This window comes from Gorilla gorilla, chromosome 17 (assembly GCF_029281585.2).
Source record: "Gorilla gorilla gorilla isolate KB3781 chromosome 17, NHGRI_mGorGor1-v2.1_pri, whole genome shotgun sequence".
NCBI classification, from domain to species: Eukaryota; Metazoa; Chordata; class Mammalia; order Primates; family Hominidae; genus Gorilla; species Gorilla gorilla.
Genome location: NC_073241.2, coordinates 41,478,062 through 41,505,951, shown reverse-complemented (window position 1 = coordinate 41,505,951; position 27,890 = coordinate 41,478,062). Strand labels below are relative to the sequence as shown.

At 43.5% G+C, this 27,890-nt stretch overlaps 1 protein-coding gene across 8 annotated transcripts in view; it reads left to right on the top strand.

The window, feature by feature from the left end:
- MTCL1 (microtubule crosslinking factor 1) overlaps positions 1–27,890 on the top strand; it is a 126,035-nt gene that overhangs the window by 43,944 nt on the left and 54,201 nt on the right. For all 8 annotated transcript variants that reach the window (XM_019014094.4, XM_055368653.2, XM_063699392.1 and 5 more), the window contains exon 4: positions 27,147–27,206. In XM_019014094.4, the coding sequence (XP_018869639.3) occupies positions 27,147–27,206 (60 nt within the window). The remainder of the gene's footprint in view (positions 1–27,146; positions 27,207–27,890) is intronic.

Here is a 27,890-nt window from a genome sequence, read left to right as displayed (position 1 = left end):
CAAGTGATCCTCCCACCTCAGCCTCCCACTGAGGCTGAGCTGGGATTACAGGCTCATGCCACCACACTGGCTAATTTTTGTATTTTTAGTAGAGATAGGGTTTCACCATGTTGGCCAGGCTGGTCTCGAACTCCTGACCTCAAGTGATCTGCCTGCCTCAGCCTCCCAGAATGCTGGGATTACAGACGTGAGCCTCTGTGCCCGGCCAGTAATGTCATTTTATGTCTTTCCCTGGTGTGACTGCCTAAGCGAAATACGCCTGGAGAGAGCCCAGTCCTGGAGGGTGCCCCTCCTCCAGGGTGGGGCCCCACCTGCTGCTCTCTATGCCCTGGGCACCATGCAGAAAAGGCTGGGCAGCTCGGGCCAGTGCATTCTGCGCTTGTCTCCTGGCTGGCTGGAGGTGCAAAGGAAGGAAGTTTCTATCTTCTAATCAGATGGAGGGCAGGGAGGAGGTGTTGAATGCTACTAGTTCTTCCTTGGGGTTACAAACCTGGACCCCAAATGCCTATATCCAGAGGACAGTGCCCTGCAACAGTCTTGAGAACATTTTTCTAGGCATGGGAAAAGTTGTAACAAGATTATGAACATGCTTTTTGAATGCATTGCAGTTATAATCAGATTATGTGTCTGATTTAAGGGAGTCTTGGCTTATAAGAGTGCTTTATTTTCATTACAGGGAAATGACTTGCTGGTAAAACTGAATTTATTTCCAGGAGTCCCAAGCTGGTCCCCCTTTGGCATGGCTGGGAGTGAGGCCCGCAGTTGCCTTCTCTGGATGCGTTGATAAAGTTACTGGCAAGCCGGCCTGAGTGCTGGGTGGGGTGGACAGATGCAGTGTGCACCGTGGTCAGGCCCTCTCGTGCTCCAAGGAGGAGGTGGATGGGGTGGACAGTGCCCTGGGCAGCGGGCCCCAAGAAGGACCAGTGGGTGTGGGCATCTGACTGCATGTGTGCATGACTCATGCACACATCTTTTCCGCACATGGACTGTGTCTGGATTCTGTTGAGAACAAAATATTTATGCAAAAAAGGTCTGTAAGGCTCAGGCTGCTGATGACTTTGCACTTTCACTTGGATGTTTATGTAGAATTTTCGACATGTTTGGACATAGCTTGTGTGTGTTCTGTCAAAAGAAGGCTCCAGAAGGATATTTCACCAGGCCCTCAGTTGTCTGTTTTAAGTTTTGCATGCGTAGACATTAAACATGCCTCTTTTGGTGACCACCCAGGAGTGAAACGTGATGCTTGATCTGTGCTTCTGAGGATGTAAGTGATGTTGCCGCTACTGTTACTGCTCAAAAGTGGGCCACCTAAATCCTTCCAGAATAGAATGGTATTGTTTTGGGACAAGATAACTGACATTTTGTGCTATAGTTTCTCCCTGGGCTGCAATTTTTGACACTCATGTCATCAACACTCTAAAAACAAACGCTTTTTGTTTTTGAGGGTTTTAGCTCCATTCCCTTCAATAGTCAAGGAAATCTGAGGTGAATTTTCTCATTGGTCTGAGTCACCTGGTCCAGTGCAGGACGGGGTAGGTGTGAGGCAGATGTGGGGGGTACAGTTGAAGTGAGGTTGGCTGCTGTTGCAGAAGAGGGGGACATCACAATACAAAAACAATCTTTTTTTGCTGTTATGAAGACTAGACGAGGTTAGAAGTGCTCCGAGTTGGGGCAGATGGAGCCGTGGGATTCGCTTGTGAAAGTTGTTTCATTGACCTGCACATGAGGTGCTGAAGACTTAACTTAGGGCAGCGGTGACGCGGAAAAGAGATGTTTAAGGCCAAGCTGCTGCAGACTGCACTTTCACTTGAATGTTTGTTCAGAATTTTAGCATGTTTGGACATAGCTGGTGTGTGTTCTGTCAAAAGAAGGCCCCAGAGGGATATTTGAAAGGAGGTTGTTGATAAATCTATAAGGCTGAAAGGTAAAGAAGGAGCGGGATGGAAAGGACCCCAGAGCTTTGACTCTAGGACATCCCGATGACAGAGATAGAGACGGCTGATTTGGGGAGAAGAGGACCAGGTCAGCATTGACTTGCTGAGTATGAGATAAAACTAAATATAATCCAGTGTTTTAAGTTAGAACATTAAAAAGTTTTATTTTGAGTAAGATGTGTAAATATTGTGACTGTTTATAAAAAGTCATCTGCCTATCCAAAGTACTGAGCAGTGGTTTTGAAAAATTTGTTAAAGTTTTCTCTTTTACTATTTAAACTTCCATGTACTAGTTGAATAGGAACTGATAGTTGTTAACATAACTTTTAAATAGAATTTTTTTTGTTTTATTGCTTTCTTTAGCAACTGTGCCTCTCTTTTTTATGTTTGATTTGAAGGAAAGTTTTAAGAAGGCCTGGCCTGGCACTTGTCCCAGAGGAATGCGTGTGGCATAGCAAGTTAAAGAGTGCAAATGTCTGCTGTCTTAGAGGGCTGAGTTTGTATGCTACAGACCCACAGAGTATTTCCAAGGTTCTTGGGGGGTAACTATTTAAAAATCTTTCTTGTTACCATCCCAATTGTTAAACACAATAGAATGATATTGAAAAATATTGTCATAAAGACAGTCTAGAAATGATGAAGAATCAATTCAGCCACTTATCAGATGTTACCAGTTGCTCCTGGGGTTCAGGCACCCTATTGCTGGGTGCGTAGGCTATTTCTACAAACAACATATCCCCTGCCTCCAAGAGGAGTGACACAAGGTGGCTCTGGGCTTTGGACAGTGCACAGTGAGCCATAATGAGGCCTGAGTACAGTGCCACAAAGAGCTAGGCATGAGCAACCTCAGAAAATACAGTGGGCAAACAGGAAAATGTGTGGAGACGTCGCCGTATCGAACATGGCCATCCTGACCTGCTCCTGTATAAAGAGGATGGTTTTTACTATAGACCCCTAGGCTATAAGACCAGGTGGCCTCAAGCAGAGCCACAGCAGCCCACAGAAAATGATGAGAGTAGAACAAATAATCCCGAACTTCTGGCACAGACAGAAGTCTTCATGCACATTCATACCTGGACCCAGGGAAGCCCAACATGGGTGAGAACGTTTTCATAAAATGCTAAAATCATTGTTTAAAATAGCCAGTGCTACATTCCACTGTTAGAGGCATGGCCTTCTAATCCAGTTGTTTACCTATGAATCACCTATGATGTCAATTTTTTAAAAAATGGGAGACACTTATTGTTTGAAATAAAGGTATTGACAGATCTGGGATTTGATTTTACTGTACTCACAAGCTAACAAGCTAGCCTCCTACCATTCCGTGGATGCTGGCAGAAGACATGAGACTCCTGGATCAGAGACAAAGGACTTCATTACTCAGGGCACAGCAGGCAGCATCAGCATAGTCAGTTTTCCTTGTCCCCACATCCAGTAAGCATGACCCAATGGGCCCAGATGGATGCCTTTAAAAGACAGTCCAGCTCTGCCCTGACTCCCTGGTCCTTTTTACCTGGTGACATGAAAGAGCCCCTGATGTGAGCTGTGGTGTCACAGCTGGGGAACACTGAGCCTGGAGAACCCACCATGTTATAGCCATTTTATAGTAAGCAAGCCTGCTCTTTGTTGCAGAGGGAGACATCACCTCAGCCATCAAGGTTTCTCACTGCAAACATGGTCCTGGGAAATAGTCCAGGTAGTGTATGGTTCCAGCCTTGCATTCACAACACACCCAGCAAGCTGTGTAGGAGTGTAAGAGGCCCATGAAGACTGTCTCCTAGTGACATAAATATATAAAAATAATGATACTGTAGGTAAAAATCTGAGAGGACTGTTACAATTTGTGACTGTTAATATGGGACCATTTCATACCATTTGGTGATATACTTCAAATTTAAAATATGTATTAATTCTTATTTCAAACTGAAAATTTTATTGCTTTTATACAGACTTACGTGACAAGCAACTGGTTGAAATTTTCCGCCTACTTCCTATTTATTTATTTATTTATTTTGAGACACGGTCTTACTCTTTCGCCCAGGCTGGAGTGCAGTGGCACTGTCTTGGCTCACTGCAACCTTTACCTCCTGAGTTCAAGCAATTCTGGTGTCTCAGCCTCCTGCATAGCTGGGATCACAGGTGTGCATCACCACGCCTGGCTAATTTTTGTAATTTTAATAGAGACGGGGTTTCACCGTGTTGCCCAGGCTGGTCTCGAACTCCTGGCCTCAAGCGATCCGCCCACCTTGGCTTCCCAAAGTGCTGGGATTACAGGCGTGAGCCACCGCGCCTGGCATCTCCTTTATTTTTAAGCAAGCATCTATAAAATAAACCCCATGTGTATAAGTGTGTAATACTCTACCAGGAGCTTTTGGGAATATGGAAGAAGTAAAGGGTTCAGTTCTTGCCCTTGGCTTTATAACATGTTAGAATGATGAGACAGCATTACAGGAAACAAGCAAAGTAAATCCATCAAGTGCCTGGTAATGAGATACCAGTAATGTCAGAGAGTAAAGGGAACCAAGTCGTTTTGTAAGATTTTGATAGAATCTTATGATAGATGCAGTTTTAAATTTGTATTTTTGCAGCCATAGCCACCCAGGTTCCTAGTAGCTTTAGTATAGATGCGTGCAGTCCTGCAAAATGCCTGCTATCTAATGTTGCCTTTTTCTTCCCAATTCTGTTTTATATTCTCTCTTGTTCTCCATTTCTTGGTCCCTGTCTCTCTGACGTATGAAGTAAGTATTAGTGGAAAGAGGGCTTAGCTCTTCAAGCTTTTTGATGGGAAGAACATAGCTTGCAGGTGGAGTACACCTGAGAGTCTCCAGCTCTGCCCTGACTCCCTGGTCCTTTTTACCTGGTGGCATCAGAGAGCCCCTGATGTGAGCAGCCTGGTGCGTTTGGTCCTGCAGGGGTTATCTTGAATCACTGATAATATCTGGGAGTGCTTCGGTCACTTTTTTGTGAAAGTGGCTACGTTAGCGACACAGCACATTTGAGTAACACCGCCTGTTGCTCCAAATGCCCCTGTGCCACGGCTGCTCTTGCTGCCACTCTGAGTTAAATGGTAACTTCTTAATGCATAGGATGACTGTGGCTCAGGGCCACCAAAGGACTTGCCCAAGGTCACACGCGTGACAGGACGAGGGGCAGGACCTAGGCCTTCTCCTGCCAAGGTCACAGGTGCTATTTGGGGTGTCATTTGTTACTTTTGTTGTTTTAACCGGGATTGGTTTGAAATGAAAATGACCACATCAGCACAAAGCACTGTGTTTAGTCCTTGATTTTCTCCTCAACAGGCTGGAGTTTAACAAGGGATTGGGTGGTGGCGAGGTCGTTCTTTGGCCCCAGTCTTGCAGCGTGTGTGAGTGTTACTCTTTATGAAATGCTGATGAACCAAGCCAGCTGTCATTTCTTCCAGGAGCACTTCAAGGACATCTCACACGCTTCTCCTCACTCTCCCTGGGACCAGGTCTGTCCCAGAAAACCTTCCTGAGGCCATGCAGCTTCTGAGTTCCAGGACATCTCTCGGGGGGCCCCAGGAGAACCTGACCTATTTTGTGGCAGATCATGACTATTTTTAGAGTCTAAACCACCTTTAAAAGACAGACTATCATCCTCTTTCAGAGAATATAGTCCAATCAAGTCAACAGAATGTCTGTTCACAGGGAGTGGGGCACAGAGGAGGATGTGGTTTTGGAGGTTATACAGTAAGTTATGAAGCGTGACACAGATGTGATTCTTTTCATCTATTTTGTTAGGTCTGTATTCAGAGTAAGAATTATTAGCCAGGCATGGTGGCTCATGCCTGTAATCCCTGCACTTTGGGAGGCCAAGGCAGGAAGATCACTTGAGCCCAGGAGTTCAAAACCAGCCTGGTCACCATAGCAAAACCTTGTCTCTATAAACAAAAACATTAGTTAGGTGTGGTGGTGCACACCTGTAATCCCAGCTACTCAGGAGGCTGAGGTGGGAGGATTTCTTGAGTGCAGGAGTTTGAGGCTACAGTGAGCCAAGATCGCACCACTGCACTCCAGCCTGGGAGACAGAGCAAGACCCTCTCTAAAAAAATAAAGAATAACCATGCACACGATTTAACACGTTCATACTGGGGTGTCTCTTGTAGGGTCAGGGCCTTTCTGGAGGTCGTCAGACCATGCGGTGACTTCTAACCCATGTCACATTTCCACTACAGAACAGTGTGAGATTTCAGCCTTAGCTAGCCATGAAAAAGAAGTGTGTGTGTGTGTGTGTGTGTGTGTGTGTGTGTGTGTATGTATGTGTATATATATGTGTGTATATATATGTGTGTGTATATATGTGTATATATGTATATATGTGTATATATGTATATATGTGTATATGTATATATATGTGTGTATATATGTGTATATATATGTGTGTATATATGTATATATATGTGTATATATGTATATATGTATATATATGTATATATATATGTGTATATATATATATGTGTATATATATCTCAAAGGCAAGAGATCCAAATTCTCACTTAGGTGGAGTTTCAGGAATGCTGAAGGAGAGAGGCAAACTTGTTGGAGAAAAGAAAAATTTAGAGCCTTTAAAGGTGAGAAGAAAGGAAAAATAGGAGTGTTTTTATCTCTTTATGCAGTGAGGTCCAGAATCCAGGCCTTGTCAGTTCTGAGCATCTGGGATGTGGCCAAACCGCAGGGTGCTTCAAAAAGCCTCTGAATTCCCAAAGAAGTTGCAGTGAATCCCAAGGAATATATTTAGTGGGCAAGGTCTCCTCTTAGAGCCCTTCCCTGTGAAGTTAGCTGGATTTCTATCTCCTAGTGGCTGTCGTTGTCTAAGGCCCCAGTCCCTAGTGGATTTGACACTTGCAAAGCAAAGGGCACTGCAGACACCCTAGTAATGAGTGAGGGGAGCAGCATTAGCACCATGGAACTGTCAGCCAGAGAGCTACAAGGTAGGGTCCCCAAAGACTGGTAAGAGGACCCCAGACACAAGGAAGATGTTGACCTGCATTCTATCATTTTCATATAAGAAGGCAGGAGACTGCCTGTGCCTCTTCGGAAAGAGTACCTGGGAATGAGAAATACTGGCTCTCCCACTGCTGAATGCCATGGGCAGCTGTGGTGTTTTCATCCCACGTTCAGAATTTCCAGGAGTCTAGAACTTCACAGCCATCTATAACGCTTGACTCTGTGTATTTAATTATTGCTTTAAGTTTTAGCTTCTGCAGGAGAAAGCTTCAGTTCCCTGGAAACATAGGAAACCTCTTTTCCTGAGGTTGCCAGATCAGGAGTAGCCGCTGTAGGATAAAAGATGTGTGTCCCGGCAACCAAGGAGACCCCCCAGACTTTGTAACAGGTGATTCACCTCCAAAAAGGTTCTTCCTTCAAGAAAGTTTCCATAAAGTTTTTATAGAAAATACAGGTTAAAAACAAAAATAGAAGAGGCTGGGGAGCCGGGAGACCTGTCATTGTGTGAGCATCTGCTGTCACTGACAATCAGTCAGCAGTGAGGAGACCCCAGCAGGGATCTAGAACAGGAAGGGGCGTGTGTGCAAGGGCCGTGTCCCCTTGCAGAAGCACGTCTATGGCAAATGCCAGGGCATGTTTGGAGACACATTTGCATTTTTGAGATTTTTTTTCAGGAGTATTGTCATCTAATAAAGGTGATCTGATAAAAGTTTCACAGTTTTTGAAAGCAATAGGTTTTTTACTATGAGTGTTAAATGCTATCATTGTCTTTTATTGTTATTGCTGTCAATAAAATGTATGGTTCTTTTGACATAATTTTTCTTCCTTTGGTTTTAGAACCTTGGATTTGGCTGGAAAAGGTTTTAAAGACTGACTTGTCAGCTTTTTTATCCAAGAAAGATAAAAGGACATAGCACAAGCTGCTCCTTTGTGAAGTGTTTTCAATAATGACTCAAAGTTGATGAGTAGCACCCACTCTTTTTTTTTTTTTTGAGACAGAGTTTCACTCTTGTTGCCCGGGCTGGAGAGTGCAATGGCGCGATCTCGGCTCACAGCAACCTCCACCTCCCGGGGTTCAAGCGATTTTCCTGTCTCAGCCTCCGAGTAGCTGGGATTACAGGCATGCACCACCATGCCTGGCTAATTTTGTATTTTTAGTAGAGACGGGGTTTCTCCATGTTGGTCAGGCTGGTTTAAAACTCCTGACCTTAGGTGATCCGCCTGCCTCGGCCTCCCAAAATACTGGGATTACAGGCGTGAGCCACCACGCCTGGCCACACCCACTCTTCTAATCCCTCAGGAGTTATGCCAGACCTACCACCAGGAGATCTTTCCACTCATCTAGTCATGGCTCACTCCTTGTTTCCTAGGTGGAAATAATTTCACACATTTTCTTCTTCTATGGATTTCAACAGTGTCCTTCACCTGGGGTTTCCTTCATCCATAGGATTTGGGGTAGTTAAAGGCAAAGGATACATTCTTTCAGGTTGATTAATCTCACCTGTGATAAGCATAGTGCTTCTGCTTTAGGATTCTAGGTAGGCTCCGGAACTTGATAAATCTAACATAGCCTGGTCTTGCATAAGTTGTGCGACTGCGTTCCTTTGTGCTGAAGTTTTCCTGAGAAAGGTTTGTGCTTATCCCATATTTGGGCGCTTTCTCATCTCCCAAGGGCCCCGGGGACTTCAGTAATTGTAAATTCTTGGTTATCAGGAGTTTGCGATCAGACAATAATGGGTGGCACAAGGAAACAAAACTATTGTTGCAAATTCTGCTGACCCAGGGAAACCAGATGACAAGATTCAAAATAGAGATGAGAGGACCAAATATACCTATCTCGCAGATTTCTCTAAAAAATTCCTCCCTTTCCCCCTCCACTTACTGGAGTTAGGGAAATCCAGTTGAAACACCTCCTCCGAAGTTTCAGTCCAAGATAGTGACAGTAGAGGGGCAGAAGGACAAAAGGACAGCAGGGGGTGTGGAGAGCGTCCTGGAGGAAAACGGGGATGTTGTTACTGTTTGTAATTCTGCATTTGCGATCACACTTTGAAGAAAATTGCCTATGAGCAAAGTCTTCGTGTGGAAAGACTTAAGTAGCAGATCATATGCACGATGACGCTGAATGCTTCTAAACTTATTGATGTCTTAACAGGCCACCAAGCATGCCCTCTGCAGAGATCATCTGTATGACTTAGGTCTGAAAGTAAATGCTTGTTCTTCTCAAAGCAGAAAAACATTGTGAAGTATTTTCAGCATCTTTGCTGGGGCTCAATACTTTATTCATTCTTGGTCACTAGCTGGTATCTGAGCTGAGTTCAGGAGGAATATGGAAAGAATCCTGTTGATTTCAAAGACTGCTGGAACATTGACTCTTTGAGGGTGAAGAGTTGACTATGATTTCTTCTGTACAGCTAGGAATATACAACCTTAATCCTTTCCTGCTGTGCTTAGATCATTTTGAGACTGCTTTTTTCCAAGGGCACTCTGAGACCCTTCTAGCAGGAGAGTTGGAGAGGTTCTCATTTGTCACAACCCAAAAACAATCTTATGGGAAGAAAACTTTTCAAAGAGCCGAAGGCTATAATGAGGCTGTTATTACAAGGGAGTTGCCCTTCCAAGCCCAGGATTTTTAAAGAAGCATGTAATTGGCATAAATTTCCAGAAAAAAGTGTGATGGCCACAAATGTCAACGTGTTATTATAATAGATTTCCTGTTTCTACCAGTAATCTAGAAAATGCCAGATCTGGGTCTGGGGGGGGGGCGGTCCCAGAGCTTGAAGCGGGATAGAGGTGGCACCCATCAGTGAGAGGTGCACGTCCTGGCAGAGGGAGGGTGGCATGATTTGCGATTCCCGGTTTCTCCAGGGGGCCCCAGGGGCTCATGCTCATGGGGCCTTGGTGTCCTGAGGGTGGGTCTGCTCCACCACAGCACATCGGGGCTATGCTCTAAAGTAGGTTAGAAGCGACTCCAGCTGTATGAGAAGCGCTTAGACCCCTATTTGCCCCCTTTGGGAGTCACCAAAATCCTAAAGCCACAGCACATTCCTTGTCATACCTTCTTCTGGAACATGGGCTCACCTCATGTCCATCTGGAACGCAAGAACAGTCAGCAGGAGGTGGACAGTCCCTCAGTGAGTCCAACCTGCCTCCTTGTAAGTCCCTTCTCCGAGACGCAGTGCCGGGCTATGGAGGGTCTCAGGCTGTGAGGAAGGAGAACGGGTTCAAATCCTGGCCGTGTGGTGGGCAAGTTACTTCTTCTGAGCCTGTTCCCTCACACAGGAAATGAGAACAAGAGTCCCCACCTCATATTGGTGGTATTAGGATTCGGGATCTCGAATATAAAGTGTTGGCTGTCTAAACTTGTTAGACGCGGATGCAAGCGCCATGTTTGCTAACACCCCTGACGTTCTCTAGGACAGTGCCTTAGGGGGTGTGTTGTCATCTCAGCAGGGTGGCCCCACTCACCTGCTAGGAAGCAAATGTTAGGATTTTGACTTCTCAGTCAATACAGAGGGTCAGCTAGAGCTATATCAGGAATAGAAAGTAATGCTTGCAGTGTTTTCCTTTTCTTCATTCCTTTTTTCTTTACCTCCATTATTTCCAACTTTCTTTACTCCTTTCTTTCTTTTTTCTTCCCATATTTCCGTAAGAAACCGTGTGTGTGTGTCTGCATGTGTGTATGTGTGCATTTACATAAAGCAAAGATAAGCTGTTGTAGAAGGCACTCCTCCATTATTTCCAACAAATTTTAAGATTTTACAACTCTGTTAGAAAATCAAAATTTCTCCCTCTGGTATTTTCTGGTACATTTTAGAAATATTTTTCCACAAATAAATTAAGGATTGAGAAATGATGACTTCTTATGAAGAAACCATGCATGTTGATTAAAATATACTGCCTTGAAATGTCCAGAGAGAAGAAACTGCCTTTAGAGATGTAATAATATAAAAATTTTAAATGTGTGTCATCATTTTTTTAAAAAGTAAGGTCTTTGGAGAAAAAAACTTGCTAAAGCTTTGGTCACTGTTTAAAGGCTGCCCTCACAAAATTTATAAACAGTCTGGGTCCATCTGGATGTGTATTTTACAGATTAAAGGCAGTACTCGCCTGTCTTTGCTTCTTGGCCATAAAAGGAAAGGAAAGAGAATATATAGGGCTGTTCACATGGAAGGTGCAATAAATCATAGATTGCACAGTGATGCCCAAAATGTAAGCCAGGTTGAGTCACATGTAGATCTTTGTTTGGGGTGCTTATGACTGAAAATTTTTGATGTAATTAGTATTTTTATTGTGATAAGTACACATAACGTAAAAGTTACCATTTTAACCTTTTTAAAGCACCAATTTGGTGGCATTAAGTACATCACAGTGTTGGGCAACCATCACCATTATCTATTTCAAGAACTTCATCATCATCTCAGACAGAAGCTCGTACCTATTAAACAATAATCCCTCACTCCCCTCCTGCCCTTCACCCTGGTGACCTCTGTTCTTTCTATCTCTATGAATTTGTCTATTCTGGGTATCTCATATGTATTAGTCCATTTTTGTGCTGCTGATAAAGACATACACAAGACTGGACAATTTACAAAAGAAACAGCTTTAATGGACCTACAGTTCCACATGGCTGAGGAGACCTTACAATCATGGTGGAAGGTGAAAGGCACATCTTACATGGCGGCAGACAAGAGAAGAGAGCTTGTGCAGGGAAACTCCTCTTTATAAAACCATCACATCTTGTGAGACTTATTCATTATCACGAGAACAGCACAGGAAAGACCTGCCCCCATGATTCAATTACCTCCCTCTGGGTCCCTCCCACAACATGTGGGAATTTAAGATGAGATTTGGGTGGGGACACAGCCAAACCATATCTTCATAAAAGTGGAGCCGTACAGTATTTGTTCATATTTTGTCTGGTTTATTTCACTTAGCATAATGTTTTCAAGGTTTATTCAGGTATCAGAATTTCATTCCTTTCTATGTCTGAATAGAATTCCATGGTACATACTGATCATGTTTTGTTTATCCATCCAAGTGTTGATGAACACATGGGTTATTTCCACCTTCTGGTGACTGTGAATTGTGCTGCTGTGAGTATTGGTGTTCAGGTATAGGTTTGAGTCCCTGATAATTAGTGTCTTAAAAGGTGTCTTTTTGTAAGCTGAGATTTTCCAAGAGAAGTTTCAAGGACACCTCGCCGAGTGGCATCCTCTTGCTGTCATGAGGGCAGGCACCAGGCATGTTGCTGTGCTGTCTCCACGGTAAAGCTGCACCCCTGCCTGTGAATGTGCACAATACAGAACCCAGCATCAGCTGAGAAGCAGCCACACAGTGTGTGCTGGGACATTTAAACTAGGGTAGCTGCCACGACTGCTCTCAGCCCAAACGTTATTCAATGTTCAGGATTGATTAAGGAGAGCAACCCTTGGGGGACACCCCCATTAAGGAGGCTCTCAAATGAACAGTCGGGGTGATGGAGTCTTCCTTGGCCATGGAGAAGAATGGATAGAAAAGATGCTGTCCCACAGAAGGCAGTTTCCTACGTGGAGTGAGGAAGGACGGAAATCGATGATGACTTCGTGGCTTCCACCCTTGAGGACAGAGCCGCTGCCAGAACCCCCACAGGGGTGGCAACAGGAGCGATCACACTGATAGCTGAAAGGGAGGTACAAGAAGACATCGGCACGCACAGCACGGGATGTGTAGGAAGGAAGCAAGTGGGGAGCCCCTCTCGGTGAGGGGCAGGAAAAGCAGGAGGTCTGAGGCTCTGCGGGATAGGGTGGGAAGGAGGAGATGAGCGTGAGAGCACAGGGGGAAGGGGGCGGGTGTGGTGCCCGGCTCAGGCTTGGGAAGCAGCGTCTGCACCCATCTGTTGTTACAGTGGCTGTTTCTGGGCTGAGTTATGTTTCCGTTTCTGTGTATTCTTTCTCCTCTTTGTTAATTTCATTCTTAATTATTGTTTGGTAGCTTCTATAAAGTCTTCTATATAGTCTACAGGCTGAAATGACCTGCCAGCTGCACAAAGAAATTCTTCTCCCCCTAGAATGGTAGCTCACAACCAAGCCCGCTCAATACATCCTCATTGATAACATGTCCCATGTCTGTCTGGAGGAAGCAGGCCTGTGACAAGATGTGCCGAGTTGTTCTGTCTGGCTTCAGTTATGTGCAAGAAAACAGAATTGAAACCAGGAGTTACCAGGGGGTTAGAAATCAAGGAAGAGGAAAATGATGTCCAAGAAAGGGACAGCCATGGAAGTGGCCATCCTGGGGCAGGAATGAGGCCTGCTGGCTGGGGCTTCCCTGACGGGCCCACCCAGACCCCAGGGTCCAACCTGCTGTAGAACCACCACAGAACAGAATCTAAGTCTCTCCTCATTTTTTCCAATTGGATGCCAGTTCACTTCCAAAGAGATGTCATGTGCCTGCGAATCTGGCTCAGGCCACCACCAAGGCAGAGAGTCTCCAGCCCAGCTTGTGTCACACTCTTAATCAGCGTCTCAGTTTCCATCTAAACCCAAAGCTCTTGTATGGAAGAGGTTTCCTAACTTCTTTTCCTTTTATTTCCCTTTCCTTTGCTTCACACTTCTACATATCCTTTGGTTCAGCGGTCTCTCTCAGCCTTATTGCTCATTTGATTTTAATATGTTGACAAAAAGTCTTGTCAGTTCCAAAGAGGAGTGTCTGTCCTTTGCTAATTAGGCCCTAATAGCAGGGGAGAGAACACACATCATCGGTTTTCTCCTAGTGGTTTGACTCATCCTATAAATTGTGTGTGAAATCACTTTTGCCATTGGCTCTTGGCATACTTAATTGCATTGTGGAAAATCTGACCCACTTATCTCCCTGAAATGATAGAAATAATGCCCTCTTACTGTGGGAGCGAATTTTGTTGTTAAAATTTTTCCTATGAATTAACAGATTGGGATTTTTATTTCAGACTTTATATACTTGTGAAGTTAGGGTTCTAAATTCTGTTCTATATATAGAATATATAGAAATCACACAGTTGAAAAAGTTCATACTTCAAACACACATTTTCCATGCAGAGTGAAAAAGCCTGTTTTCTAAACATTGGTTTTTCTCCTAGAGAGAGAAGAAAGCCAAAATGATTAATAGTGGGTCTTTTTTTCTACTTTGAAAAAAAGGAGGGGGTGATTAGCACTTGAAAATATTAAACAAGAGGAGAATCATAATTGGCAGGGTAATATTGTTTTTTATGGTTATCACTTGTTAAGCAAATTACTTCATTTGATCTTTAAAAGAATGCTTTATATAAGGAAGGTACTATTCTCACTATTTTTTTTTTTTTTTTTTTTTTGAGACAGAGTTTCGTTCTTGTTGCCCAGGCTGAAGTGCGGTGGTGCAGTCACGGCTCACTGCAACCTCTGCCTCCCGGGTTCAAGTGATTCTCCTGCCTCAGCCTCCCAAGTAGCCGGGATTACAGGTGTGCACCACCACACCCGGATAATTTTTTGTATTTTTAGTAGAGACAGGGTTTCACCATGTTGGCCAGGCTGGTCTCAAACTCTTGACCTCAGGTCACCCACCTGCCTCGGCCTCTCAAAGTGCTGGGATTACAGACATGAGCCACTGGGCCTGGCCCCTGCCCCCGCCCCCCACTTTTAAATAAGGAAATTGAGACCACAGGCTGGCTCGATATGCCTGGATTTGGATGTGAGCATCCATGTCCTTAATTCACCTTTCCCTTTTACCCATGTAGCCTGGGCACTTTCACATGGTTGCTGGACAACTGAGACTTTGTAAGGATGTTGGGTCAACTTTGGAGTAAAGTTCATTATCCAATGCAAAACAAACTATACTTTGAATTTTCAAAGTTTTTCTAAAGGCATTGTCATGGAGGCTTTTAAAAACCAGTTAAAATTACACAGTTAACTCTGAGAGGCACTGACAGGTGCAATTACTCCCAATGATAAAAAGAGAAGAAATAAAATGCCCAGAAGAGTCAAAACAAAATAGTGGCCTATGTAGGTATGTGACTAGGGCACCATGGGGCTGCCTCAAAGCTTGAACTTGTGGCAAGAAGAACAAGTGAGTTGATACCCGGTGGGATGAAGGAAGGTTCTTCCCCTGGCCTTTGCCTACCCGCAGGCCATTTGCTGCTTGATCTCCAAGTGGCTCCTTCTCTGAACACTAGTTAGTTTTTTGAAGCACATTTGCACCTCAGGATAGATGTCGTGGCGGCAGGCCTGTGTGCCCTAGGAAGGTTGATGCAGCCTGTGAGCGGGGTGGAGGTAGAAGGAAGATGGAAAGCTGGGGTGACTATGCCAGAGACACACTCACGCTCTGCCCCAGTGAGCCCAAGGGACAAGACATGACTGGCTGAACAGACGACTGATTGAAAGTACCTCCACGCCAAGTCCCTGCACTGTTGGTGGCCTGGTTATGTGTGCGCCAGAGACAGCTGTGATATGGGCAAGCAGAGCACCCTAGAGCGAGAGCCTCCTCCCCCACAAGTCCTTGGGCAAGTCACTTAACCTTCGACACCTCCATTTTCTCCTGGGTTAGTGACTCACACTGCCCGTCCTCGGGAAGAAGTGGACCCAACCACACGAGGGATGGAAGTGCCAACAGGAGGGTGCTGCAGCTACTCAGGCAAGCCACTCCTCCCGTGCTTCCTCCAAGGAAGCTTCTCTCTTCTCTTTTGGGTGGGAGTGATTCTGTTGAATAATAAAATCAGAGAACCTAAGCATTAGAAGGACCCAGGACATGTACTTTCATCCTTGGAACAGTGATAGAACAGAAGTAGTCATGCGGGCTCCTGGGAGATGTGAGGTCTGTCCCAGCAGGGAGCAGCCACCTCAAAGAAGGAAGCAGGCAGAGCTTCCAGCAAACAGAGCTCCCTGATTGGGCCTCTTTCCTTCTGTCCACTCAGAAACCATTAGAGTCCAGCCTGATTGCACAAATGGATCTAGACAGCCCCAGGAGGAGCCATCCCGACACAATGCTGCCACAAGTCTGAATAATGCACACATTCACCCTTATGTACCCGCAGGAGGTCTTCTGGATTTTTATAGCTTGCAGATAAAGATCCAACAACATCTGGATTTTCTCAGATGTGAGAAGCTGGTCATAGATTGGTGTCATTTAGAAGACAAAACATGAGATTGATGTGTTTTAAAAGCATGCAGCGGATGCTGCACACAAGAAAGGCGTGGTTAATGAGCACTCCAGGCCTGCGTTTCAGCAGGGGTGTGCCAACGAATGATGCCTCATGAGGCCTCCTCCATCATCCTCCATGTAGCGCCTGTTGTGTGAGCTGATCCACCGAGCTCCCCCCTAGGTGAAGCATGAGTTGTCGGAGGTCTGGGAGAAAGGAGCAGCTGTCTCTGCGGTGGCTGCTGCAGGGACACTGTGTAGGCTCTGTGCCCTGGTCTGCATCAGAGGCTGGGGCCTGGGGCGCCCCAGTGGGGACTTGCAGACGATGGCTTTAGCTGTTGAAAGGCTGCAGTGAAAACACCAGCTCTGGCAACTGATCCTGCTTTTCAACACTGTCTGCAATGTTGTGTCTCATAAATAAAATATACTAGCAGAGATATTGGCAGTTGGGGGTGTTAACCTTCTTAGCCTGTGTGTTCATTCCAGACAGCACCAGAGATAATCAAACTGACTTCTTTGGTTTTCATCACATGAAACCACGGCTGTTTTATTTTTCTGCCGAATGCCTGCTCCCAGCTGTAGCCCTGGCCCAGCCGCCTTCCTGGGAGAGGGCTGGGCAGGACAGAGCTGAGGGTGGGCAGGTGCAGCTGGGACATCCCTCCCTCTGTTCTGCTCTATGCCCATCCTTAGTCCAAGGGCTGGGTATTGTTCTTTGATGATTTTCTTGTTTCCAGGTTGCCTTTTAGGGGAAGCTTGTTCATTCCCAGCCCTCACTGGCTGACCCACCTCAAAGACCAGGGCTGGCCAGCCCCTTCCGCAGCCTCAGAGCAGCTCTCTAGCCTCCAGGGGTTTGTCCTGTTGTAGGAGCAGGTTGCATCCTGTGCCTCACCCTGCAGCTTTCACTGCTCTTGCCTAATTAAATAATCTGTAGTTTCCAGGACAGTGGCAGAGGCTGATGGAGGAGGGAGGGTTTTTGCTTCTTAAGAATCATGAGATCATGGAGCAGAAAGTTACCCCCTCCTCTTGAATCACTTAAAGTATTGTGCCCTGGGGCTTAGAGCTAGGGATCCTAGCTGCCGGTGCTTAGAGATGAGAATTGCTGAAGATTTGCCCAAGGGGCGTCAATAGCTTTTGTGCAGTAATGCTAGCCAGTGATGCTTTTGATATTTCAGCACAGTTTAGTAGATGATTTATGAAACCAAGCAGTGGCTCCAGATAACAAGGATCCTAGGCAGATATGGGTCAGTAAGTCGGACAGGGTGTTATTAGGCCTCCCTAGTGGGAGAGTCTCTTGGATAGGAAGCCTTCAGCCTGGGAAGGCAATTAGGGTTTCAGGGTTTCATTTACTGTCCTCAAATATACATTAAGCCCTACTTTGTCCTCTGCACAAAGATGTATTTGATGATCCCCAGTGGCACAGAGCTAATCCTGCCTGGGGGTTAATCCTGCAGTTTAATCTCCTGTTCATTTCTGTCTGGCTTGAGTACCCGGGGTCCATCAGTCTTGTCCATCATTTCCAGGTGAGGCGGAGCAGAGGTTTAATGGAGGTGTAGGATGTTTGCATTACGCTAGGTCAATTCCATTGTCCTTAAAAAATGAGAACCTTTCTGATTTGAAAAAAAATAATATTAATCTTGACTATTTGGGGGAATGGAAAAAAAAATCTATAAACAAAAACATAAAGTCATCCATAATTCTATTCCCCATTGATAAGACCTGTTAGCATTTTAGTGTATTTGCTTCCAAACATTTCCAAGACAAAAATATTTAATCTTGTTGAGATGATATTAAGTATATATTTTTAATCCTACATTTAAAAGGTGAATGTTTTATGAAAAATTTTGTCATTAAAATTTTCTAGTAATCACGATTTTTAATGGCTACACAATATTATATTAACTTTTAGTGCAAATGAAAATTTATGTGCCTGATATCTTGCTTCCCAAAATTTTATTTTGAAAATTTTCAAACAGATAGCAAAAAGACCTGTTATCCCCACCATTCACACTGTATGTTAACATTGTACTCTACTTGGTTTATCACATGTCTGTCTACCCATCTTTTTATTCATTTACACATCTTATTTTTTGGTGCATTTGAAAATAAATGGTAGATGCCTAGATGCCTATTCACTTTCTCCAAAATACATGTTATTAACTAGAGCTAAATTTTTGTTTATATCTTTTTTGAGTAAACTCACTTGGACAGAAATGCACAGATCTTAGTTCACATTCACTGAGTTTTGACAACTGTATATACAAAGTTTTACTACTGTAATGGTGTACTCTATAATTAGAATCATACTTAAATCAGAGGGTCTGTAGGGTATGTTGGCAGATTAATATAAAATAGTATCAGGAGTAACTCAGAACTTTCCTATGTGCTCTTTGACGGTTAAATATTTTTTCACATTACTTGCATCTGAAAAACCGATGATGGGTTTTCTCTGAAAAGAGGGCAACATTTTAATATATCATTTATTTGTATGATTTTTCAGCTTTGTTTTGTTTTCAAAGTAGTTCTAACTCTCTTGCTTTATTTCATGAAACTAGGAAATAATTTGCCTCTCCTGATGGACTGGTAGATTTCCTTCCGTTAGACCAATGGCAGAGGTGGGAACAGATTATTTTCTTTTTTTTTTTTTTTTTTGAGATGGAGTCTCGCTCTGTCACCCAGGCTGGAGTGCAGTGGCGCGATCTTGGCTCACTGCAACCTCCACCTCCCAGGTTCAAGCAATTCTTCTGCCTCAGCCTCCCGAGTAGCTGGGATTACAGGTGTGCATCAGCACGTGGGCCCAGCTAATTTTTGTATTTTAGTAGAGATGGAGTTTCACCATGTTGGCCTGGCTGGTCTCGAGCTCCTGACCTCAGGTGATCCACCCGCCTTGGCCTCCCAAAGTGCGGGGAATACAGGCATGAGCCAGCACGCCTGGCCAGGAACAGATTATTTTCTAAAAGACACAGCCTTATATTCAGTCTGACAGGCAAATGTCATGTTTCTACAGACTTTCAACTTTTATAAATGCCCAAGGGCCCATCTGTAGGGGTTTCTCAAATGTAGGATTCTGATTCCATATTTCCTACTATGCTCCATGGTATTGCTAAGTGCCGGCATGGATGTGCACAGAGTTGGGATTCTTGCAGTTTGGGGGAAGGATACTTTGTTTTTGGTGCAGTCATCATTATGGTTTTGTCATGGTCATCAGTTACAATTTTTCTTTGCACTATAGTTATAATTTACAGTTTTACTTTATTACCTTTGATTTAGTTTATTTTGCAATGTTTGGTTCAGAGTACTATGTGATAGTATGTTTTAGCCAAAACATACCTAGTTTTTTCCAAAAACTAGGCTTCAAGGTACATATCACAAAGGTTAAAATGAGCCAACCAGCTCATATTGCAAAGCAAATGTATGTCATGTTCCCGAGTTTGCATGTGCAGGAGAAAGTGGCATTTGCTAGGGGGTGTGCTGGGCATCTGTGTCCATCCCAGGTGGCCTGGTGACCCTGACCTTCCACTTGCTGGCCAGGCTGTTGCCTTTGGGGCCTTCCCAAACTCTTTGACTTGGATGCTGGGAATCCTGAACCATGCTCTGGCTCATGGCCCCACTCTTCTTTAGCCAAAGTGTCTCAATGTAATTTTCCTCTTCTTTCCCCCATTTACTTATAACATTTGTCCTCTAATAATAGTTTTCTGTCTTACTTTTCCAAATAAGGAATTCTGCTGTCTGCAGCCTCAGATCCTTTGAGAAATCATCAGTGCCAACAAATATTATTTCATAGCCATGCAGCACCTGCGAATGTAGCAACTTGTAACCATTCCTATAATAGTCCTTTGTGCTCTTTTGCTAAAGAAAGGCAAAGATTTTTTGGATGAGAAAAATTGGCAATTTGGGGCTAAGAAACCAGAAAACAGCCCAAATATGGGCGATTGGGCTATGAGAGTCCTGGAAGGTAGCTCTGAGGGTCTGAGGGCTGTGACCTTGAATGTAGGCTTAGGGTTGGACCCCGGTTGGCGGCCCATCTCCAGGTTTAGGGGATCTTGAAACATTACCCAACTTTTGACTGTGTTTTAGTTTTCTTTTCTGTTACTCAGTGGTAATAACATGTGCCTCCCCAGACTCTTGTCAGGATTGAATTAGATTAGATATTGTCTTAGTCAGCTTGGGCTGCTGTAACAAAATATCACAGGCTGGGGGCTTAAAGAATTATTTCTCACAGTTCTGGAAGCTGCAGAGTCCAAGGTTGAGTTGGGTTCTGGTGAGGACCTTCTTTCTGTCTTGCAGAAAGCTGCCTTCTCGGTGTATCCTCCCTTGGCAGAGAGAGGAAGCTCTGGTTCCTCTTCCTCGTCTTATAAGGACGCTAATCCCATTGTGGGGGTTCCACCTTCATGACCTCATCGGAACCTAGTTACGTCCCAAAGGCCTCACTTCCTAATACCAGCATGTTGAGAATTAGGGCTTCCACATAGGAATTTGGGGAGACACAAACATTTAGTCCATAACAGATGTGTAAAGAGAGTTTAGCATTGTGCCTGGCATGAGTGGGTGCCCAACACATATGGTAGTTAATATCATTATCATCACTGTGCTCTTAACAAGGCCAAGGAGAAAGGGTTTCCTTTGCATTATTGCTAAGGAGGGTTTTCCACTGGATCTGAGAAGGGGATTTGTTTTTTTGGGTCCTGTTGTGTAATTCCAGTGCAAGGTGAAGCAAGCAGCTCCATGGTGTGAAAGGAAGCAGGCTCCCCGGAACTATTAAAGGGATAGGTGAAAACATAAATAAATAAATAATACCTCTTATGGCATAATATTTAGAATAAAAACAAATAAAATAAAGGGATGAGTGAAGAGGAGGAAGGGGGAGGAGGCATCTTCCAGCCAGGACATAGTGCCCGTGGCTGAACGAGAGGCTAATTAATTCACATCCTTCACATCTTCTGGCACTTAAATGACAACTTTAATATGGGTAAAATAATCTTTTTTTAAAAATTATTTTATATGATAGAGATGGGGTCTCGCAATGTTGCTCAGGCTACTCTTGAACTCCTGGCCTCAAATGATCCCCCTACCTCAGCCTCCCAAAGTGCTGGGATTACAGGCGTGAGCTCCCATGACCGATTTAATATGAGTTAAGGAATCTTAATAACTTCCTTCTAAAAGGGAGAAGAAGACCTCTGCACCTTCATTTCCTTAATCTGGTTTTATACCTGTGTGTCTTATAAACTATCCCCCAAAAACCTACAAACTTTCTAAATAATAAGAATCTGTAAGAATTCTGAAAATTATCAGTCTGCATCTACATCCTCGTTCCCATACTGACTTATAATTTACAGCATCCTAATTTTTATTTGTCTCCTTTTATTACCAATCTAAATTTTTTAAAAATTTAGACTTTCAAAGTCTGTCTCTGACACACTTTAGCAATTGAGAGCTTATTAATTTTTCTGAAATTGTGTGGAAGAAATTGGCCAACTTAAAATAGGAAGCATTAAGAATTGACATGAAAGTCCAAATAATTGCCTAACTTCATATTTTATTTAATCATTTTCAGTACTCAGCAAGGCATCAGCCTTAGATGGATTCAATTTGGATTCACAAACTTAATTTTTTTTTCTTTTCAGTAGGAATATGCAATTGATTTGCTGGCAATTGATCAGGCTAAAAGGAGGGAGTAGAATTAGTCACCAGGCAAAGCCCCCACTGGGGGGTTCCTGTTATTTAATAGTCTGCATTTACCTGTTCCCTTCATTGTTCCTTGGAAGAGACTCTCCATTGGATCTCTGAGGCATCCAGAGGAATAAACTGGGCATGACTAATGTGCACGCAAATTGTCCTGCACCCGTGGACACTTCACCCAGAATCCGGTGGCATCTAGCACACTACACTGGACGAGACCCTGGCAGGTGGCCATTGAGGAGCCTGCGTGGCTCTGTGCTTGGAGGCACAGTGATTGTTCCTCATGACTGCTTGGCACTTGGCCAGGGGACCATATGCCTGGAGATGTGTAATGCAGTGGGATACCTGGCCAGTTTCCCCAACCCTCAGGGGGCTTCCTGGTCTTTTTAACCAACCACATATGCATAGGCTATATTCGAAGGACCAAGCTGATGAAAACAATATCAGCTTATGGGAAGAGACCCAAGAAATTGGTGAATAACTTCCATTGAATTGTCATTGCAATCCCACATAGGAGATCTGTGATAGTCTCTTTTCTCTGACGTCTTTAAAATACAAGTTTTATTTTCCTGACCTTTTTTTTTTCCATTTTAAAGGAAATAGTACTTACTGTAGATCATTTATGAAAAGCCACAAAGAAAGAAAATGAAAATCACTAATAATTCTGTCACCTGAACATGATGACCATTAACATTTAGGGGTATACTGCTCCAGGCCACTTTCCTTATATGTATATATGTTATATATTATTATGTTATATATATGTGTTATATGTTAGTATTTAATATATGTTATATATTAAATATAAATATATTTTAAGCATTTTGAGATCACTAAATATATGCTGTCTGTAACCTGTATTTTCTTTATAGTGTATTATGAGCATTTCCTATATCCTTAAATAGTCTTCAAAAGCATGACTGTATCTAGAAATCTAGTATACAACATGAGGACTATAATGAGTCCTATTGTATTGTGTACTAGTGATTTGTCAAGAGCATAGCTTTTAGGGATGCTAACCCTAAATAAAATAATAAAAATAATAAGAAAGAAAGGTAACTGTATGAGATGATGGTTGTGTTGATTTGGCTAACTGTAGCAATCATTTCACTATGTGTATTCTGAGATGAGCATATCAAAACATCATGTTGTGTATCTTAAATATATACAATAAAACAAAAGGAAAAAATTGTAATACCTCCATAGTACTCACTCACGATGATAGAAGGTGCTGTGAAGAGTATTCTCATTTATAAATCTTGGTGCATGTCTCTTGTCCTTAGGGTATGTTCTCAGAGGTGGAATTACACCTCTCAACCTATGCCTTTGTAAGGCCAAGTTGCACCACCATCACCCCACACCCCCTGCCATGCTGCAGGTTTCTCATGCCCCTTCATGTGCACAGAAGTGCCCGTCTCCCTGGGTTCATGCTAACACTGAGTGCCCTACTTTTTTGAGTCTATAAATGTCTAAGTGAAAAAAAATCTTGTTTTAATTGTCAGTAATTGTGTTTATTGGCCGTTTGTTTATTTTATTAAGATGTGTTTTCTGTTGCTTGCAAGATACTACTCTTTTGTCTGTCACGTGTTAGAAAAATCTTTTTTCCAGTTTGTCATTTGCCTTTTAATACTATAAGTGGTTTCTTTTGATGTATTCTTTTTAAAAGTTAAAAATCTTACCAATCTATCAATCTATTCTCTGGATGTTTCTGCTTTTGTTTCTGTGTTTATAAAGAACACACATCAATTCATCTTTTTTTCTCGTTCCTTGTATGTTTTTTTGCATCTAAAATTTTAATTCATCCAAGATTTATCTCTATATAGTGTGTGTCTCACCTTTTTTGATCTCACAATATGTTTAGTTGTTTCACCAACACATACCAAATAGTTCATCCTTTCCTCACTAGTTCAAAATATGACCTGTATTGATTATTAAAATCTCATATATTCTTTATTTCTGAGCCTTCTATTTAGTTTCATTAATCTGTCTATCTTATACCAGCACCGAACCGTTGTATTGAATTTTTATATCTAATAGCACAAATATTGTCATTATTTTTCCTTTTCAAAGTGTTCTTGGCAATTTTCACCAATTTATTTTTCTAAATTGAGGTCAGCAAAGTAGTTTGAGGCTTTGCAGGCCCTAACAGTTTGTCGCTAGTGCTCTACTCTGCCCTTGCAGTGCAGAGCAGCCATAGACAGTGATAAATGAGGCTGTATTCTAATTAAAGTTTGTTTACAAAACAGGCTGTGGGTTGATTTGTCCTGAGGGCCATGGTTCGCCAACTTCTGTTCTTGATGAGTTTTTGAATTACTTTGTCCATTCTTACCACACTCACAAACACATACACACACTCTTTTTGAATGTGTGTGTGTGTGTGTGTGTGTGTGTGTGTGTGTGTGTGTGTATATATATTTTTTTTTTAAGGAATTTGGTTAAAATGACATCATGCTTACAAAATGGTTTGGAAGAAACATGGCGTCTTTATTGCAAGGTCTTCCCATTAGGCAGCATTAAGCATTATTTTATGCTGATCTTCAATGTTCTATGGTTTCTTTTACACAGGTTCTGCAAATTTCTGGTCTTTCTTTCTTTTCTTTTTCTTTCTTTTCTTCTGTTTTCTTTCTTTCCTTTTCCTTACTCTGTTGCCCAGGCTGGAGTGCAACGGCGCCATCTCAGCTCACTGCAACCTCCACCTCCCGGGTTCAAGCAATTCTCCTGCCTTTGTCTCCCGAGTAGCTGGGATTACAGGCATAAGCCACGACGCCCAGCTAATTTTTGTATTTTTAGTAGAGACAGAGTTTCACCATGTTGGCCAGGCCAATGTCAAACTCCTGACCTCAAGTAATCTGCCCACTTCGGCCTCCCAAAGTGCTGGGATTGCAGGCATGAGCCACTGCCCCTGGCCTCTGGTTAACTTTAAAACTTTAACCCTTGCAGTGTTTTTCATTCTAGTTGCCACTGTGAATGGAGTCTGTGAATGGAGGAGGAGTGTCCCATGACTCCCTGCCTGTTCTGTGATTTGCTAGGAGGATGGCAGGACTCAGGGCTACAGTTGACAGCCCATAAGCAAGGGGAAGGGACACATGGGGTAGGGGTGGCTAGAAGAGTCCATCCAAGGGCTCCCACCCAGAATGTGCTCCAGCCACCAGCCTCATATGCAGCGGCCCATGATTCTGCGTAGATTTTGTCTCCAGTTCTAGCTTTCATTTTACTTCATTTAGTTTTCTTTCAGTGCGTACATTGGGAGAATGTGATGAAAGCCAGGGACAGCAGGCTCTGCCCTCACTGCGGGCCCTGATCGCTATTACAGCCCTGGAATTAAGTCCCTTAGGTTAAAGCTTGGGAGAGAGCCTGCTGATTCATCAGGATTTATCTCACTCAGCTCATTCAAATAAAAGAAACTTCTGGCCGGGCACGGTGGCTCATGCCTGTAATCCCAGCACTTTAGGAGGCTGAGGCAGGTGGATCACCTGAGGTCAGGAGTTCGAGACCAGCCTGGCCAACATGGTGAAACCTCGTCTCTACTAAAAAAAAAAAAAAATTAACTGCGCATGGTGGTACACACCTGTAATCCCAGCTACTGGGGAAGCTGAGGCAGGAGAATCGCTTGAACCGGGGAGGTAGAGGTTGCAGTGAGCCAAGATCGCGCCACTGCACTCCAGCCTGGGCGACAGAGTAAGAGTCCGTCTCAAAACAAAACAAAACAAACAAAAGAAACTTCTTAACTGAAGCATGAAGGTAGAAATCTTGGGGAACTTCCTTATTAAGGGTGGAGAAACTCAAGCTGTCTTTAAGACAAGCTTACCTTTACCTGTTGGAGGACGCTGGTTCTCTTTGTAGTGTGACCCACTTTACCAAAAAGACTAAAGGAAATAAAGCCTTCTGCAGCTGGGGTTCCTTCCACCTTTGTTAGTCAGGGAGCCTGCTGCCCCTGCTCCATGATGATTCTGTGACCCTCTTCAGCCCTCTGCTCGGAGGGCCTTCTCTCAATTATCTATTTTATATTTATATGTAATATATGTATATTTATATTTATATGTATATTATACATCGCAGTTGGTCTGTTGCAGACACCTCTAGGCCCCTTCACTCATACCCCTGTTTGTATTTTCAGATGTATTTGCAATTTCTTGCCTGGAGTCTATAATGTAAAACTAGGCAGGGCTCCCAGGCACTGAAGGACACAGCCAAGGCCTTCATTTCACATGGGAATAAGTTATGAGCTTTGTAAGATCTTTAAGATAGAGGTTTAGCCATGAATTGGAGTGGGTTTCCTGAGAATTTCAAAACCTAGTTAGGTTTTCTCTGTAAACAAGGGCCGCCCTTCTCTTCCTTCACACCACTTTTTATCTGGCCACTCAGGAAACACTAGTTATTTATTTATTTTGAGACAAGGTCTTGCTCTGTTGCCCAGGCTAAAGTACATGGCTATAGGCCTGATCATAGCTCATTGCAGCCTTGAACTCCTGGACTCAAACAATCTTCCCGCCTCAGTCGCCCTAGTAGCTGAGACTACAGGCACATGACTCCACACCCAGCTAAGTTTTTAAAAATTATTTTTTGTGTGGCTGGGCGCGGTGGCTCACGCCTGCAATCCCAGCACTTTGGGAGGCTGAGGCAGGTGGATCACGACGTCAGGAGATTGAGACCATCCTAGCTAACACGGTGAAACCCCGTCTCTACTAAAAATACAAAAAAAGTTAGCTGGGCTTGGTGGCAGGTGCCTATAGTCCCAGCTACTTGGGAGGCTGAGGCAAGAGAATGGCATGAACCCGGGAGGTGGAACTTGCAGTGAGCCGAGATCACGCCACTGCACTCTAGCCTGGGTGACAAAGTAGTGAGACTCCATCTCAAATAAAAAACAACAACAAAATTCTTTTTTGTGGAGACAAGGTCTTATTACTCTGTTGTTCAGGCTGGTCTCAAACTCCTGGCCCCAAGTGATCCTCCCGCCTTGGCATCCCAAAGAATTGGGATTAAAGGCATGAGCCACTGCACCTGGCCAGGAAACACCAGTTAATTCTCACATTAGCCCAAACAAAACATGATTTGGAAAGTGAACCAGCTCCAGAAATATGAGTTATCTGTTTCCCAAACTTCCTGCCTTTCTCCTCTTCTTCTTGCCTTCTCTGCACTGTTAAAGTTATCCCAGCCACTCTCCTTTTTCATTAAACTGAACACTTAAGGAATACCCCAAATACTACAATAATTAGGATTTTAAGAATCTTAAGATTCAGAGACCTCATCTAACTTCTCCAACTGCATTTACACATTGATGCTTCTTGATTCTGAAGCAAGAAACAAATTTACACAAGTTGTTTCTTGATTCTGGTGGGAAACAGCCTCCGTTCAGTGTGTGTGTCTCCACCCGTGGGGACGATGTTTGCTAATGCTGGCTATCACGTGTGAGCCCTTGGTCACAGAATGTCACTTGGATCTATTTCAGAGTTCCCTAAAAAGAAGAAGCACTCGGGAAATGTACAAGGAGAAGAAAACCTTTAACCAGGTAAGCAGAGGTTTTCATTCTAATGTTACATCTCCTATAAGTGAAGTCAACTCATTTTGAATTTTTTTCAGTAAGTGTTAGCTTTGCCTTTAAAACATTCAAAGAAACATTACCTGCCCAAACACGTGGACTCATTCCTAACCTCCACAGTGTGAACATTTTCTTTGCAAACCCACAGCTCCTCCCTCTTGTTTCTCCCTCACGCTGACAAGCTGGTGATTTCTTCAGGAAAAAGAACTGGCTTTGTGTGAAACAGAATTAAGTGTAGTTTGGGGGCCTGACAGTACTTATAAATGGTAAAAAGTGTTTTGACCTTCAAAGTCATCCACACAGTGAAATAAAACAGCCACTGTGGTGTCGAATCATTCATAAGACATTGTTTTGAATGTTGTTGTTTTTTAAATGCGCAAGCTGAACAATATCTTGAATGGTCCTAATTGAAGGTAAAATATTCTCAGCCTTTTCTAGATGCACAGTATGTATTCTTCAAAACTTTCTTAGCTTTTCTGTAAAGCTGTTTTACTGGATTCTGTTTTTAAATTGCTGCTAGCATTAGGTGGTGGAGAGAACAAAGGTGTTATTGGGATATCAGCTCACTGCACTGTGAGAGCAAGTAGTAATTAGAGAGACACAATGAGTCAGGGTAACTAAGAGCTCAGCAACCTCCACCGACCTCCTGCAGCC